This window comes from Vicugna pacos, chromosome 9, assembly GCF_048564905.1.
Source record: "Vicugna pacos chromosome 9, VicPac4, whole genome shotgun sequence".
NCBI lineage: Eukaryota > Metazoa > Chordata > Mammalia > Artiodactyla > Camelidae > Vicugna > Vicugna pacos.
This window is the reverse complement of record NC_132995.1, coordinates 75,178,479-75,196,591: the sequence shown is the minus strand read 5'-3', so window position 1 is coordinate 75,196,591 and position 18,113 is coordinate 75,178,479. Positions and strand designations below refer to the sequence as shown.

General features: G+C 45.2%; 1 protein-coding gene across 4 annotated transcripts in view; it reads right to left on the bottom strand.

The window, feature by feature from the left end:
* DIPK1A (divergent protein kinase domain 1A) overlaps window positions 1-18,113 on the bottom strand; it is a 173,533-nt gene that overhangs the window by 83,915 nt on the left and 71,505 nt on the right. Inside the window, exon 1 of one of the 4 annotated variants that reach the window (XM_072968214.1) lies at window positions 10,746-10,765. The exons of 1 other annotated variant lie outside the window; for it this stretch is intronic. Coding sequence is in view for 2 of the 3 variants with exons in the window: in XM_072968215.1 (XP_072824316.1) it covers window positions 9,047-9,100 (54 nt within the window). In the remaining variant the exon portion in view is untranslated. Of the gene's footprint in view, window positions 1-9,046; window positions 9,192-10,745; window positions 10,766-18,113 lie in introns of those variants that run through there. 2 more of the 4 variants (XM_072968215.1, XM_072968212.1) reach the window with 2 other exon arrangements.

Here is an 18,113-nt window from a genome sequence, read left to right as displayed (position 1 = left end):
GGCAAAGGAAGATGAGACGGAAGGGAAGCGTGTGGGTATCAGGGCAAGAATGAAGGAAGGTCAGAGAAGACGTGGTGGTGAGCAAAGAAGAGCAAAGATCACGGGAGCCTGACTGAACAGGGAAGCCAGAGGGGCTGACAGACTGGAGTGGCAGAGCCTCAGTGATGATGACAACGATGAAGATGATACGACGCCAGTAGTGGTAACAGTTAAGAGTAAGACTGTGAAAGAGACAGGAGTGTGCGCTTAGTGGGAGCTATTCGAGGTCAGTATCTTGGAGTGATTACAGGGTATCTCTGAATATGTGTAAAACTATGTGTACTATATTGCATCATTTTGCACATCCTGAGTCCCATATGCTCAGGACAAAGGCCAAGGCCAAGGTGACAAACAGGCCCTGCCTGCCCTGGGGCACGTTTAGTTCTACTGGATCAGGTGTGACTGAAAACCTTGTAAGTTGGCGCATGAAAACAAAACCACAGTTGTCTTCTTTAACGGGTGAGGAACAACAACGTTAATGATAGCAATAAACAGAAAGAAACTGGCTACATTTTAAAGAACCTTAGATTCATGAAGAGGTGCTTTTCCACCCGTACTTTAGTTCGTATAAGCATTCAAAAGATTTAAGACTAGCATTTACTGGTTAAACAACAAGGTCTTACTGTACAACACAGGGAACTATATTTACTATTTTGTAATAAGCTAAAAGAAAAATGAAAACAAATATACGTACGTACAAGTGAACCACTATGCTGTACACCGGAAACTAACGCACTGCACATCAACTGTACTTCAATGAAAAACCCTAAAACAAAACAAGACAGAAAGAATGGTGCCTGCTCACAAGTGTCTCCACATGAGGCTGCTCGGTGGCTATTTGTATTTTCTTTCCTTTACAAAATAAATATGCGTGATTCCTCTCACAGTAATGGCTGAAATGATAAACGTCATAACTCTCTCATAAAATCTCTTCCACAGCAACGTCTTTCAGCCTAACAGTAATGGGGGGAAAAGTCAAACTATGTTAGGAAATGATTGATTTTCTTAAACTGTCAGAATTCAGTTGCGCTCTTTCTGCGGCAGACAGAATGCTAAAGGTCTCCCCCAAGATGCCCGCCCGCTGGTTGTTTAGTCCAACACTCACCTGGAGTCTGCTGTGAAGAGACTCTGCAGGGGGGACTAAGGTCACTAACCGGCTGACTTTGAAGTAGAAGCGTTACCCTGGCTTATGCAGGTGGACCCAGTGTAACCAGGCGAACCCTTCAAAGCAGAAGAGGAAGGAGTCAGAGGTGAGGCAGAGAAAGATGGAAAAGGGCGGAGGAAGCCATCAGAGAGACGGGAAGCATGCGACGGACCCCACCCCCTGCTTCTGGCTTTGAGGCGGGAGAAAGGGAGCGAGAACCAAGGCGTGCAGGCGGCCTCTGGACACTGAGAACAAGCCCAGCAAGGAATGGAGTCCTCGATCCTACTACAGAACTGGGCTCTGAAAACCACCTGAAAGAGCCTGGAAGTCAATTCATTCCCAGAGTCCAGAAAGAAGCTCAGCCCCAGGGGTGCCTTGATGTTCAACCTTGTGAAACCTGGAGCAGAGAACCAGATGGGTCACACCGTGCTGGGGCTTCTAACCTGCAGGAATGCGAGATAAGGGTACAGATAAATGGGTGCTGTTTTAAGCTGCTAAATTTGTGGCAATTTGTTACAGGACCACTGGAAAACTAACACGCTTTCTTTAATCACTGACCTCAAACACGCTCTATCAAATCCCATTTTCTTAACCTTTAATGTAACATCGGACAGATTCAGTTATTATGAAGTCCAGTCTAATTTATTTTCATCCAAACTTTTATTTTGAAAATGTTTAAATCTACAGAAAATTCAGAAGAACAGTGAAAAGCATACCTTTACACTTACACTTACGTTCATCAACTACTGACACTGTCCTACATTTATTTGTTTCGTCTCCCTTTCTAAACGTTTTTAAGTATCTCTCCCCCTCCGTCGCTCTCCTTCTCGGTATCAATGGTTCTCAACTGGGAACAACTTGCCTCCCAGGGGACATCTGGCAACGTCTGGAGACATTTCTGATTGTCACTACTGGGGGTGGGCAGAGGCCTGGGACGCTACTAAATGTCCTGCAACACAGAGCCCTGCAGAGCGAGGAATTCCCCAGCCCAACAGTGCTTACATTGAGAAACCCTGCTCTTTGCATATATATTTTTATTCCTGAGCTATTTAAAAGTAAATTACAAACATTATGACTTTTTCACTCTAAATACTTCACTTCATATCTTCTAAAAAATAAGAACATCCCCCCATATGACACAACTTACCGCTGATACAGTACTCCCCAATGTGCGGCCCATTTTCAAATCTCCCCATTACCTCAAAAAAACCCTTTATTGCTTTTTTTTCAGTCCAGGAATCAATCAAGGGTACAAAGGCTGGCATGTCGATCAGTATTTTAAATTTAAAATAAATAAGTTCTAATTTTCAAGCAATGGGAGGGGTCATGGTGTAAAACTATGAGTCTGTGACTGACACTGGGTATGTGTGAAACGATGTCGTAGGCTAATGCGGAGGGTGGTTAGCGTGCTATAAATCTCTGTTGCAAGAACATCCTCAAACATGACATTCTGTTCTTAGGAAAGAAAGGGAAATTCTGCTTACAGTAACCAATTAACTCTGTTGAATAAACAACATTCTGAAACAATAAATCAAGAAGGTTCTTTCCAAAGAAAACACACAAACGGCCAGCAGGCACACGAAAAGATGCTCAACATGGCTAATCATCAGGGAGATGCAAATTCAAACCACAGGGAGGTGTCACCTCACACCCATCAGGATGGCCGTTCAACAGCAACACAGAAAGCCCCAAGTGCTGATGAGGATGTGGAAAACCCGGAGTCCTTGTGTGTTGCTGGTGGGAATGTAAAATGGTACAGCCACTAGGGAAAACAGTACAGGGGTTCCTCAGACAAAGATTTAAAACAGAATTACCCTATGATGCAGCAACCCCATTTCTAGGAATAGATACAAAATAACTGCCAGGAGGATCTCAGAGAGATGTTAGTACTTCCCTGTTCACTGCAGCGCTCTTCACAAAAGCCAAGGGGCGGAAGCAACCTACACGTCCAGCAACTAATGACTGGATAAAGAAAAGGTGGTGCACACACACAGTGGGACATTATTAAACCTTTGAAACGCAAGACATCCTGTCACACACTACAAGACGCAGGAATCTTGAGGACATAAGTGAAATAAGCCAGTCACAATGATTGTGCATGACTCTACTTACATGAGTTTTCCAAAGAAGTCAAACACAGAAACAGAAAGTAGAATGTGGTTAGCAGGCTGCTGGGGAGGGGAAAATGAGAAGTTGTTATTTGATAGGTACAGAGTTTCAGTTTTGCAAGATGAAAAAGCTCTACCCATCTGTTGCCAACAATGTACATATATTAACACCACTGTACTGCATACTTAAAAATGGTTAAAATGGTAAATTTTACACTATGTTTTTGGCCATAATAGAAAAGAAAAAAATTAGCCATAACACCATGATCACACCTAAAAAAAGATGATTATTAAATAAATAAATAAATAAATAAATAAATAAAATTAAAATCATTAGCAAAATAAGTAAATAAACCTAATGACTTCCCCCTCCAAAACCAATAATAATAATAAAAATAATAAAAATAATAAAATAATAATTCTGTGCTTGAATCTAAGACACTGTGGGATACACAGGCTCCCCATATACAGTCACCAGTCTCAGGAAGCTAAGCTCTGGAGATTTACTTTCAGGCAAAGGCAAAAGTTTGGCCCTGAGCAGCAGGCATGACCGGGCTGATGGGAACCACACCGCCTGTGGTCCTTCTCTCTTTGGGGAACAGGAAACAACCACCTGCTCTAATTAGCCTTAGATTTACAAAAATCCTGGAAGCTGAAAATGAGCAAGAAGCCATATTATTCTTACCACAGTATTTGTCAGCATTGTCACTGTCACCAGCTAATCTGTCTCAGCAGCTCTACCCGGCACTAAACCCCACAAGATACCCACGTGAAGTCACGAAGAGCCAGACCATCCACAGCAGTCACGACTGACAAGCAGTTCTAACACAAGGCGAAGAGCCAGGTACCAGAAAGGCTGAACCTCCGCCAGCACCGCAATCACCCACTGCCCGTGACGGCCCTTCTGAGCACACAGTTGAAACTGCTGAGGTAGTCAGTTCTAAGGGGACGCTTCAAGAAATGTAAAACTTTTGCAACTTGAAGGACTTGAAAACCCACAGATGCATCCACGTGTCTCAGGCTTCGAATTCCATTCGACTTGCGTCAGCTTTTTATATGCAACAGGTCATGCAGGCAGAATGACTGGGGTGGAAAATGTGTATAATCTAAGTATACAGAATTAACTTAAATTGTCTTAACTTTCATTCTTCCAGGACTTAATGACAGTGAGAAGGAAGAAGGTATTATAAACTAAAACCAGTGAATTACAGGGCTGCTGTGTCATCAGTCCCACTCAGGCTATGAGTAAACCCTAAACAAAGTAGATCCTAATTTGTAGACAACATACTGCTAAAAACAAACACAGGTGTCATTCTGGGTCACCACACCCAGCAGGCCACAAGGAGTATCATCATAATGGTGTGTGGAAGAAAAACTGCCTAAAAATGGTCCAAACTGCTTCACATACCCACAGATTCTGATCACAGGGACAGGATTCGGCTCCACTCAATGTGCCACAACATTCAGGCAGCCCGGGAAGCACCACTTCCCAGGTGATGTCTCAGCACAACGGCTGGGGAAGACAGAGCCGTGGGGTAGCGTGCTCTGGGAGCGAGGCCTTGCCGGGGCGCAGTGCTTGTTGGCGATCTATTTCTGCCTACTTCAGGCAGGTCACAAGCCCTCCCGGCTCACAGAGAGGACGCACAGGCAAGCAAGCGTGCCTGACCGGTCCTCTGGATGAAGTAAGTACCCCTGCACCAAACAGCTGGCACTGGTGGAATCGACAAGAGGCAGAGAGAAGGACCACATCAAGGGGATAAACTCAGTTTCCTTTTTTTTTTCTAACAGATTTACTGAGACATAATTCACAAACCATACACTTTATTCATTTAAAGTATACAGCTCAGTGGCTCTTAGTATATTCACGGAGTTGTGAATAGTATCAACTTTAGAACATTTCTGTTACCCCAAAAAGAAACCTCATACCCATTTCCCCCCAACCCTTCCAGCCCTAGGCAACAACTAATGTATTTTCTGTCTTTATAGATTCGCCTATTCTGGACACTTCATTTAAATGGAACCACAGAATATGTGATCTTTTGTAACTGACTTCTTTCATACAGCTAATGTTTTCAAGGTTCATCCATGTTATAGCATGTATCAGGTCTTCATCCCTCCTTATTCCCAAATAATATTCTACCACATGGATGTACCACATCAGTCCTTTACTTCACAAGCAATAGAATCTCTTTTGCTTTATAAACACTAACTAGGTCCCCATATTAGTCCATAAATGCCTGCTTAAACCATATTATATCTGAAAACATATTAATTGCTTAATACTACAGTTGTCTAGAAGCATTATCAATTACCATAGTGATATTTGGAGTAAAGAAAACACTGGGAATGAAGATCCTTTATAATTAAGCCAATTGCTTAAAGTTTTTCCCCGTGTAAATTGTAGTAGAAGAGGAACTTGCAAGCCCTAAGGCCTGAACACCTCAGGTGTAACTGCTTTTTGGCTTACACAGCTGAAGACAAACAGCACAACTGCAAGTTCACAAAGCTGGTCTCTGCAACCTCCCCCTCTTCTTCCTGGGCCCTTCATCTCCTCCCCCACCTTTGAAATCCAATCCCTTCTGTGCTCTTTAGCCCCTCCCCTACCCCCAAACAACAAGACCTTTTATACCTGTTGATTAATTACAGCCTCATTTTAAATTAAAATACTACATTTACACAAAAATGTTCCTCAAACCAGACATCTTCTAAGACATTCTCCCCAAACCTGAAATCAGAATTAGTTGCCCTCCAAAGAATTTCCAGTAGGAACAAGCTGGTAAGGGGAGAGTTTTTTGTTTTGTTTTTACCAAGAGACCCTCTCAAGTCACAGTAAACCCACCTCCTGGCAAATTGAATTTAGTCCTCTCAGGGTAATGCATACCTAGGAGGAGGGTGGGGAAAAAACAAGGAATTGTTATTAGTGATAAGGGTGTTACAGTTATGTCTAAAGATACCCTTATCTGTTAGGAATGCACACTGTGTTATCTGGATGAAATGATGTGATATCTGAGATCAGCTGGAAGGAAGATACGGGGAGGGGAGAAGAAACAAAATACAGATAATTGTCGGCAGCAGGTGACAGGTACACGAGAGTTCACTGCAGTTTCTTTTTTCTGTTTTATGTATGTATAACACTTCCCACAGTCAAATACTTCTAAAAAGAGAGAGAGAACCCGTCCCCCTGCTCTCAGGCGGCCTTTTGTCCCTTTGCTTTTCCTTCATAGCACATACTCTCGTCACAATTTGTTTCTAAGACTCTCCGATTAACGTTTGTCTCCCTGACTAGAGGTTAAACTCCATGAGGACCACGAAGGTGTTTGCTCAGCCCCTGCAGGATCTCTAACACCTCACAGAGTTTCCAGCAAGTTAGAGGCAACCAACGAAAAAATGATGGAGTGAAGAAAGTAAGGCATATCATGCACCCAGGCCAATAAATGCTCAAGTGAAAAAGGAGGTGGGAGAAAGCCATGAGCCTTTGGTTGAGGAATTTAATATATTTACCTATATGTAGTGACCCCTTAAGTTCACATGCTTTTCTACTAAAAATTCAGTAAAGGTGTCACAAAAGAGATTTACTTCCATCTAGCTAATCCTCACTACATTCATGTGATTACTCAGCTAAGAACTACAATCTCTACTTTATGATATGGAAACTGTGGAACCAAAGAGTCTGGAATTTTTCAAGGTCATAATGAACCAGATGCACAAATGAACAAAACTCAGCTCTGTCCTCAGGCCTCATGCTATTGCCAAAGGGATATGACTTAACCCTCAAGAAAAAGCAAACAATAAAAATTAAAAAGTAGGGGTCCTATATATATTAATTCAACTTTCAGTGGCTGAGAAACTGAATAGCTGTGTAACAGTCTCAGCTGAAAGTACCTTATTTTGACTTCACCCAAAACAATTTCAAGGCTGAAGCACAGTAGTAGAAGTATTAAAAACATAAGGTGAGGCATGTAGGCTCATTCCACCGAGAACAGAAGAAGGCATGACACTCGCGTGATTTGAAGGCCTTTCTTTTTCAAACTGGTTAAACTGAAACAGTATGGAGAGGGAAAACTAACAAGAAAATTCATAAAGAGGATAAATATGAACACCAAGACAATGTTTAAAACACCAGTCCTCCGGGTTCCCATGTTCTAAAATTTATTTATCTCAAATGTAATACTATAATCAGTAAAGTTTCTACTTAATATTTTATATAGAAGTGACCTACTAAAATATCACTATGCACCCAAGTCCTTTTGAAATGCTTAAAATCTGAGTTTACCTTAATTTTGTAATAGACAATGATGTGCACATTCTGCAAGGTAGAAAGACCAAATATTTGCCATTAATAGAAGCAGAACTATTTGTAAAACTAATCTTAACTCGACCAGTCTGTAAGCTTTTGTGCGATGGTGCCCCAAAATGTCACCACCACAGCTCTGGAGAACATTGAGAACCAAATGAAACAAAGCCTAAAATAAAATCTGTCACAAAAACCTAAAAAAGTAAAAATAGACAGTTTTAGTGAAAAAAAAAGATATTAACCATCTCAATAAACTTATTTTGAGGACAGAGTCTGGGGAGATTTTTCCTTCCTCACATAAAGGGCGACGAAGAGCCGTTTGGCTTGGGTTGAAGTAGAGGCTGGGTTGCTCTACCGCTACTCCAGGCACAGAACCGCCGGCTGAGCCACGCAAAGGCTCAGCGCTCAGTTTTCACCCCTATACTCTTCACATCACGGGCTGTCAAGTCATGCTTCCAATCTGCAGTCCATGCTGCAGGGTAATGATTCACACATGCAATTTCCAAACAAAAATGTAAGATTTACTTGCCCTGAGATGGTGTCTTCTCAACTTTCAAAATAATTTATAAAAGCCCCAGCTGAGCAATTTATGGAATTCATCCCATCCCAAATAACCTATCAACACCTTTAGGCCTTTTAATGTAAGCGGTAAAGGAATACTGTCCTCTGCATGCAGACAACACTGCTGGCCCACGCGAGGCATTGATTTGTAGTTGTTTTTCCACTGGGGTGATGCATTTGCGCTCAGCTTCTTACGGTGTCCACTAGGTCCCCCTGGTGACCAACAGTACATGAAGGCAGCAGTGGGGTTAGAAGACAGGCTGGCAGCGGAACAGAGGGTGGAACGGGAAATCTTGAAAAATTAGCACGCGAACAGTACACATGACATGACTGAGAATTACGTTTGCACTGCTGGGCTGTGTGAGACTGGCACCAGACACTACCTCCCTCCTGTTAAAATGCAGACCCCCGTCCGCCTCGCCCGGCTGCCGAGCCCCACCTCCCATTTAAATCACGGTGTGGTGTTTGAAAGACCGAGCCAAGGGGTTCGGCACGAGGCACACGCCGCTTCTCGGGGCTGTGGGGAAGCGCTCAGACGACAAACTGCCTTAATTTTCTAAAATATGGAGGGGTGACACGCCACCTTTCCCACCAGCGACTGAAGACCCAGGACAGAGTCGGGAGCAGCTGGCCCGCGGGGCCCACCGGGGAGGGGGGAGAAGCGCCCGACCCGGGAGAAGGCGGCGGCACGTCCCGAGCCCAGAGCGCCGAGCCCCACACGCCAGGCTGCCGGGTCGCAGCCGGGTCGCGGCGCGGGCTCTCGGGGCGCGGGGGGCGCGGGGGCGGGGGGCGCGCCGCCAGGTGCCGGCCGGCGGGGTGGGGGGGCGCGGGCAGCGGGGCCCGGGGCCGGGGGCCCCGCGCGGCAGGACCGCGCGCGTGGCGGGCTCGCCGCCGGCCTACCTGGAGGCAGCAGGGCTTCCTCAGCCGGGCCCCCGGACAGAGACTCCTCGCCATGGTGATCGCACATCGCCCCGCCGCGCCGCAGTCAGAGGCGGACCCGCGCGCCGGCCGCCCGGCTCCCCGCCCCCCGCGCCGGGCCGGCCCGCCCCCGCGCCCGCCCCCGCGCCCGCGCCCGCGCCGCGCTCCCCCCGCGCTCCGCGGCGGTGACGGCGGCCCGAGGCCCGGCCTCCCGCCCCGCGCGCCCCGCCGCCGCGGCTGTCAGAGCCGCTGCCGCCGACTCCGCCATAAAGGGGAGTCGCGCCTCGCCTCGGCCGACACAAATCCAGCTGCGCCTTGCGCTTAAAGGGGAGGCGAGCGGAGGAGGAGGGAGGGGGCGCCACGGGCGCGGGGTGTCGCTCGCTCGCTCGGCGCGGGCAGGCGCGGGCCGGGCGGGGCGGGGCCCCGGGGCCCGGCGCTCAGGCCGCGCGCACCGCGCTGCCGGCCCCCGGCTCCTCGCGCCCCCGCCGCGCGTCCCGCCACCCCGCCCGGCAGGTCTGACGCTCCCCTTGGACTCCGCTCCTACAGCCGGGACGTGTCTGGGCGGGCTGCTTGGAAATTCAGTGTGAGCTTGGGGCTCCCTCCCGGGGACCGGCTTTTGCTCGCGCGCGGCGGCCGGTGCGTCCGCGGGAGGGGGCGTCGGCCGCAGCCGGAGTTGCGGCCCCGCGCATCCCCTGAGCCGACGCGGGCGGGGCTCCTCTCTGCCCGACTCAGCGTGCTCCCCAAACCTGGCTCGCCCCCAAAGGCCTTAAACTTTTTTTTTTTTTTGCTCAAGTGCTTTTTAAAAGTATGACCTTTTTGGTTTGTATTGTTTTGCAACAGCTTCAGAGTTTTCTTGGCCCCACCCAGGAACCCTGATTCAAAAGAAAAAAGAAAAATATTACTGAATTAAATACAGTTCTGTAGACAGGAGACCTGGGACGTGGCACTGCTTCGGTTAAGACCACAGAACGCGGGGTGTGGCGTCTTTCTTTTGACAGTGAGGGCCAAATAAGGGAAAAAGAGAGCCGGCCTCGTGGGAGCACAGCCCTTGGTCCTGGTGGCTTGTGAAGCAGGAAGGTGCGCTTTCGCTTCTTCTCACCCCACACACCACTTTTTGACGTGATGCCAACAAACTTTAGGTGGCCGTTTAGAACTCATTCGGGCCTGTTGCTCTGACAAGACGGTTCCCCAGAAGCAAACCGCCACTCGCTGTGGTTCTTACCTAAGCTTTGTTCTAGTGCTTTCAGTTTCTGAGGAGATGCTTTCCTGTCCGCCCCTCCCCCGACCCAAGCACAGACATGGGGTTTAAACTGGGTGATAGTTTATTCCTGGCCAATGAATCCATTTTTCATTGATTTTCAATTTGAGTAAGATAAGAGCGGACGCTACTCGTTTAATTCATCCTTTCATTCAATAAATAACTATTAATTGGCACCCACACATCTTTCTACTTGATTGGGCTGCATACCTGAACAAAACACAAAATCCCAGACCTTGTGGATATTACATTTTGGGGCTGGGGGCGACAGGCAATAACTAATACATGTAATAAATAAAATCAATTAGAGTAATAAAGCTGACAGGGGATTTAAAAAAAAGAAAAACCAGTAGAGATGAGGAAGACTATAGGTAGAGTGGTTTGGGGGAGAAAGATCAGGAATTCCATGTGGGACGTTGTTACCTCTGAGACACCTGTTAGAAATCGCAGTGGAGACCTTGAGTTGGCAGTTGTATATACGAGTCTGGGGGTAAGAACGAAGACATACGTGAGAGACACCCACGTGTAAATGATATTTAAAGCCGTAAGACTGGACCAGATCACCAAGGAACTGAGTATAAATAGAAGAGACCCAAGGATGAAACTTGGTGACTTCCGGGCAGCAGAGCGGGTGACCCAGCAGGGGAGACTGAGAAGGAGCGGCCAGCCAGCGGAGTGAGTGAACAAGAGCGAGGTGCCTGGAAGCCACGTGAGCGCAGCGTATCACGCAGGAGTGAGTGCCCGCACGTGAGTGAGGACTGAGGACTGACTCCTGGACTTAGTACCGTGGATGCCAGTGGTCATATTGCAGTGAAGCAAAAGGGGGAGAAACTTGATTGGAGTGGGTTTAAGGGAAAAATGGGAGGAGAGGAATTGGAGATGGCTAATATTATAGGTAATTCTTTTGAGAAGTTCTCCTGCAATGGGGAGTCCAAAAATGGGAAAGTAACTGGTAATGAAAGTGGAGAAGGAAGGAAGGAAGGAAGGGAGGGAGGGAGGGAGGGGAGTGAAGTAGGTTGACAAAAACATCGGGAGAAACATTTGTTTTTGATGACAATGATCTGGAAGACAAGGAAAAATTTAGGTAGGAGCAAGAAGAGAGAGTTACTGAGCAGTGTCCTTGAGAGGGAAAGCGGGTGTGGAATCTAGCGCGCAAACAGGAGCACAGACCGCTCCTGTGTGGAAACTGGCAGGCGGGTGGGTGGGAGTGGCGCTGGGAACGTGGAAGTTCTCTTCTGATTGTTTCCGTTTTCTCAGAGACATAGGAAGTAAGGTCACGGGGGAGAGGAGATTTGGAAGAGCAATGGAGGTTGAGGAGAGAAGCAAAGGTGTGAAACAGACATCTAGCAGAATGGAAAGACGAATAGGGAAAAAAAGCATGTGCTTGCTGAGCATCACTAAGGGCCCACTTGAGTTCATGGTCATGAATTTACGTGGGATAAGTCATGTGATTACGTTTTTCCCCTCCTGCAATAATTGACTGCCAGGCTTAGAATTCTATGTAATCAGGTATTACCAGGAAAATAAGAGCAAGGAGAGAGGAGCAAGGAAGCTAAGCATGTAAGTAAGGGAGTGATTGTGATTCACCGCGGAGTTTAAGATGCTGGAAGAGAAGATTTGGAGAGATTAAGGACAGAGAAAAGGTGGAAGAATCAGTTAATTTTACATCCTTGTGGGGCTGAGGGACTGTAGGAGTCAGAGGACAAGAAGGAATGGTCTGAAAAGATAAGTGTATGATGAAGGTTCTGGCTTCATTTTTGACACTTGATGACAGCCCCACTACTACTGTCTTCCCTGTGCCCCACATCTGGGAAAACCAACAAGAAAGCCCAGGTGTTTGCTCCTTTGGTGCCAGTGGGAAGTTCAGACCATACAAGACCCAGCCCATGTGAAGGACCCTTCACCCTGCAACCACCCCGCAACCACTGTCAAGCACTAAGACAGACTCCTTTCTCTGCTCCCTCAAGCCATATTCCTACCAGCTTGGAGCCTGCCCTGCCCTCCCCAAAAAGCCTCTTTATGTGAATAATAAACTTTTCATCCTCTGAAAAAGTTGATACACACGTAGCATCATCAGTCTCGACATCCAAAATAGAATTTAGTCTCTCTCTTCTGCAGAGTGACCACAACAACGTGGCAATTAGACTGGGATGCATGAAATTAAGGTTATGGAGAAGTGATGAGGTTTAGGGTGGAATCTGACAATGGCAGTGAATGGCTGAGGGGTGTGGAATACAGTGTTGGAAGAGGGTCAAAGAGAGTGTATCATGAGGATTATCTACGTACATATTGCAAAGAACAAGATTTAGGACAAGAGAGGTGCTGGACAGGATGCCAGGAGCCAAAAGCTGAAGTCCTTGAGAAGCAAGGCAGAGTGATCTGTGAGTGAGTAGGTGGCTACCGCAATGAGGAGAGGGATGTATCAGAGGACATGAGTTAAAAGAACAAATCCTGGTGGGGGGAGGAACTAGAGAGGAGGTCAGAAGGGTAGCGTGAGAGAAACGATGAAGAGACAAGAGGACCCCCTGCCACCGCCAAGTCCAGTGGTACAGGGCTCTGGGAAGCCCACAGGGACAGCTGCCACAGGAGCTGAGCCATGTTTGTTTTAGAACAAGGGAGTGGAGGAAACATTCAGAAAGAGGTTGAGGATACGAAGGATTTTGCTGAAGACGGGCTGTGAATTCCCGAGGACACAGTGGAGGAGTGTCAGAAATTGGGGCGTGGTGGGAAAGTGGGTCACAGTAGGTGATGTGAGGAGCCTTGAGTGGTTAGTGGGTGGGAGGTGAAGGGTGACCCGGGGGTCCAGGAGTTCTTGTGGTATGGGGGGTAACCAGGGACGGCAAGGACAGTTTCAACCAAATGAGAAGAACTGATTCTTCAGTTTTCCATTTTGAGTCAAACAAGAGTAAACGTAGTTAGCATGCTCTTATTTGACGGGAAAGTTCGTTTAGACCATCCTCATTCCACACTTGGGTAGCTTCTCTTGTCATCACGATGGAGCAGCCCCCCCATGCTGGGAACCCCACTGTAGGTGGGTTTGACGAGCCCTCGTACTCCTGGACTTGTACTTTGGGCTCTGAGCCCACCTGTGTGAGTCCCAGGGCAGATCCAAGCAGGTGGCCTGCGGCAGGCGTTGGGGGGAAGCCCTCGGCCTGCTGACCAGGCTCTCCTTCGCACTCGGTGCCGTGGTCCTGAGGATTCTCCATGTCATGCACTGGACCTCCCTTACAGACATCTGAACTTACCTGTCTACCTAGCACCCACTCTTAAGGAACGTCAGTGTTTCTGTTTTTCTAAGTAAAAGCTAGCTAACCCAAAGCCAGCGGCTGTGTAGCTAACCCAGGTGGCTATGTTCAGAGATGCTAATTCGTGGCCTCCTGGTCCGCCTGTAACTTTGACCTTCCAGAGAAGAAGGAGCAGCTCCAGTGGTGTCAAATACAGGAAAATCACGATCCGTGCGCTTGAACGTTTTTGTTTACATATTCCCAAAAGAATTTTGAAAAATACATATATCCTCAGTTCCTCATTTTTGTACTGCCATCCAAACATTTTTCTCATAACGTTAAACAACTGTAAAGGAAGTCATTTCCAGCATGAGTTGTAAATATTGGCATTTAAAAATAAAATAGTCATACCACTCTTAAGTATGTGCAGTGGAATATAAATACCATCACAATTTAATACCATTTAAATAGTATCACCCATTTAAAGAGTAAATGAAAAGTTATTTCTTTAGCCATCAGACACGCAACATTATGCCCTTTTCTTCTTCTTGAAGTTTTATAGTTCCACCTCCCTTTTAGCATTTTATCTTGTTACATATGTTTATGCATTCTAATCTATTTTTCAGCCTACCATACTTCTCTGCAATAAAAATAAATTGACATTTTAATGACTTTTAACTTTTATTTTAAAATTTATTTTTATTTTTGGATGTAATATCCCCACCCGGTTCAAAAATAAAACCTAAATAAAAATATATATTAAAAAGTCTCATCCCCACACTCTTGCCTTTCTGCCTTGTCCCTGTTCACACGGACATTCCTTTTTATTAATTATGAACGTATTCTTCTGGTGCTGGTGTTTTTTTATAGAAATAAAAACAAAATCGAATGTATTTTTAAAGTGGAATATATATTTCATCCCCCTTTTCTTACATAAAAGAGATTATTAAATTTTTTAAATTGCAGAATGACAGTCTACTATTTAGTATTCATGGAAATATACTAACTAGACCAATACCAAATTGCCCTCCTGATGAGAACGCTTCCTTTGTCTTTTCCCTGGATGGTTGGCTTGGATCACAGAACTCAGCTCACGTTCTTCAAGGCCATTTCAGAAACCTGGGTGCTTTTAGTTCTTTGACTTCAACACCAATGAGAGCAGAGGTTGTAAATGGTGACCCTGGGCAGACGTGTTTTGCTTGGTCCAACACTGACAGATTGGGGCACTTTGCCTAGAGATCTAGATTTCAGACTCTTGAAAATCAGCCAATCAGCTAGCCCAGGCTTTTGTTCAGTCAGCAGCGGTGACCCGGCCCTGTGGCCTCGTCATCTCTGCAGGGTCCGGGCTCTGCGTTTCCCAGTCCCCCTCACTCCCTGACTCTCCTGCCCCAGCCCCCAGCACTTACTTATTTTTCTAGTCTGGTCCCTGTAAGCATTTGACTTTATGACCTAGAGTTAAGCTCACAGTGAGGGATTTGGGACAGGAGACTCAATCAGGAGATTCTTTGAGGCTTCAAAATCGGAAGCAAGAAAGGAACTAGTGAAGACAACAGAAGGGAGATTAGGCTCTGGATTAATAATTCAATTAAAAAAGAACCCATGTTTCATCAGAAGTTCCCCAGAGAACGGAGGAGACGAATGATTCATTTTCAGTTTAGCCTGCACCCACCTGATCGTACAGGGTGTTGGTAAGGCACGGTGGTGGCTGGGATTGTGCTCCAGGAAAAACGAAGTCTACTGTGTTTTAGTCATGAGAGCAGAGACTAAAATGAGAGACAGAGCTCGCTTTTATCTTCTGTGAAAAGGCAAATTGGATATTGGAATAAAAAAAATCCAGTGGTTCTCTAACCTTCCACTAACACCACCAAGTATTATGAATCTTTTATGTCCAAAATGTTGTAATATGATATTGAGTATGGGACACATAGAGAGCAGGTCTGGCTCAGGGGTAGAGCACATGCTTAGCATGCAGCAGGCCCTGGGTTCAATTCCCAGCACCACCATTCAAACAAACAAACAAACCTAATTACTCCTCTGCAAAACAAATACACAAAAAAAGAGAATGGAACACAGAAACTTAGTATGAAGTCTGGCAGGTATTTTGTGTATCTGGTTTTAATACAGAATGTTTCAGGAAAGAAAAAAGGGAATAATTAGAATTTGAGGGCAAATTCTAATTCATTGTTATGTCTCTAGTACCTAGCACAGTATCTGGCATATTGAGAGAATGAATAAACCAGGCTGCCAGGAAGATAAAAAGTATCTTCCTGGTTTTAAAGATGACTTTAACTTGAAAGCAACATTTAAAATGTGAAACAGTCATTTATTCCATTCCATGTTCTTATCAGTACATTTACTAAGACATTTTTTTGGCATAGTTCTTCAAGAAAAGGAACAGCCTACAACAATTTGGTGCTGAAATTTTGTCTGACTGGAAGCAAAACACTAAAATTCTGGAAACTGAAATTTCATCTAATGAAAATATTAAAATCAAAGACATACTGAGAATTCACAATGACTATAGCAAGTGTGTCAGAAATGATCATATAAAACCTGTCACATGGGAGTCATTGAAGGGAGGTGGGTTATGGTCTTCAGCAGGATATGGACTTGTCCTGAGACTGAGGATACTTTCAGCCTCTTGCACTAGTCTCAGGGTTCCATACAGACAGACTGTTAATACCATGGGATTCCAACAGCGTTCCACGGGGTGATTTGATTACCCTCTTCATTCGGTTTTTGAGATATGCCATGCTCTCCGCCACAGGGGAAGATTGCGTAGAGACATAATACAGCAAGAGATGACTTGGTAGCACTGCTAGAGCACCGTTCATTGGGTGATTTGTCGTGTCTCCTTCCTTCTGAAGGCCAGCTCTAAATATTTCCCAACTCTTGTAAACACAAGAGTAACCATCCCAATCCAGGAAACAGCCTATTCTCTCAGATGGTAGCAGAGATCTTAGAGGATCTAGCTGCTTCCTTGCTGATTACTCCAGGTAAAATCCAGTTATAACCAACCAATTTAGAAAATGTCCTAAGGGTTCCAAGCTTCTTGCAGAGCACGCTCCTTATCTTTTCCTGAGGTTCCTTCCTTCCTTCCTTCCTTTCTCGCTTTCCCTTCTTTCTTTCTTCCTTTCTCTTTCTCTTTCTCTTTCTTTCTCTTTCTCTTTCTCTTTCTCTTTCTCTTTTTCTTTCTCTTTTCTTTCTTTCTTTCTTTCTTTCTTTCTTTCTTTCTTTCTTTCTCTCTCTCTCTCTCTCTTTCTTTCTTTCTTTCTTTCTCTCTCTCTTTCTTTCTTTCTTTCTTTCTTTCTTTCTTTCTTTCTTTCTTTCTTTCTTTCTTTCTTTCTTTCCTTCTTTCTCTTTCTTTTTGTTTCTTCTTCCCTTTTTCAGGCAATGACTAGGAACCACCTAAACACAGACTATTTGTCTGGTTCTGCCACTTTCTACCTATGTGACCTCAGGCAAGTTACTTAAAATCTCTACGCTTGTTTCAGCTTTAGTAACAGGTTAATCAACCTGTGCGAGTGTTAAATCAGGTTATATGTTATAAATGAGGGGTACGTTAACATAAAGCCTAGCACAGAGTAAGCCTCACACACCCAGCGACGTCTAAAATGCCATGCTGGAATGCCATGTAAGAGTACATTTTTTGAATGAAAAGAAACAATTAAAATAGGGGTTTTTTTCAACTCTAAGGTATAACTGAATGAATAGATTTGTTTACAGCCATTCTTGTGAAATTTGTTATTGAACAAATTCATGGAGAGTCAGCATCTTCAACAAAACTTCACATAAAAACCCATTTTAGGGGAATGAACTTTTCCACAGAAATTAATTTTGTTAGTAAACAAAACTAGTCCCTTTAAACAACAACTCATAAAACTTTTGACCATTGCTACATTAATGGAGATCATTTTGAACTATGTCACCCAAGTCTTTGTCTTATTAAACAGATTGTAATGAACATAAATCAACAATTTCTTAATGCTATAGGATCACACAATACAGAATCACATATCTGGCATCTTGGAAGTAGGCTGGTTACGGGCCTTCAATACCAAAGAGGGGAAGAGAACCCATCGTAAACATACCCCCTGGGATGGAATTAGAATTTGGGAATACTGACATGCCAACAGGTATTCAAACTATTTCAACATATCAGGCGATACTTCACGAAAGCACCTGTCAATGAGTGGCCCAAAGCAGCAGTTGAACACTGAGTCAAATTGACAGAAAATCAGGCAGAAATCAGGGGGAGATAGTACTCTGGAATTCTGACCAGCAGGTTGGAAGTGGTTCCTGGAAGGTCTGTCTAAAGATTGTCAAGGTCTGTAACCACCGTCTGGGCAAAGGCAGGGCCCTAAATCTAAAGCTGATCAACATTGCTGGGCAGGCAGCTGGAAAATAAATTTTGCAATAGGGGCCAAGGCAAAGGTCTACCTGTTAGAACCGGGACACATGGAGAGAGGTAAAGTTTAGAATCTTACCAAGATGAAATCAGTGGCAAGGATGATTTGACCCCAGGCCGTACACTGCGGAGGTAGAATTAGTTAAAAATCTTTCCCAG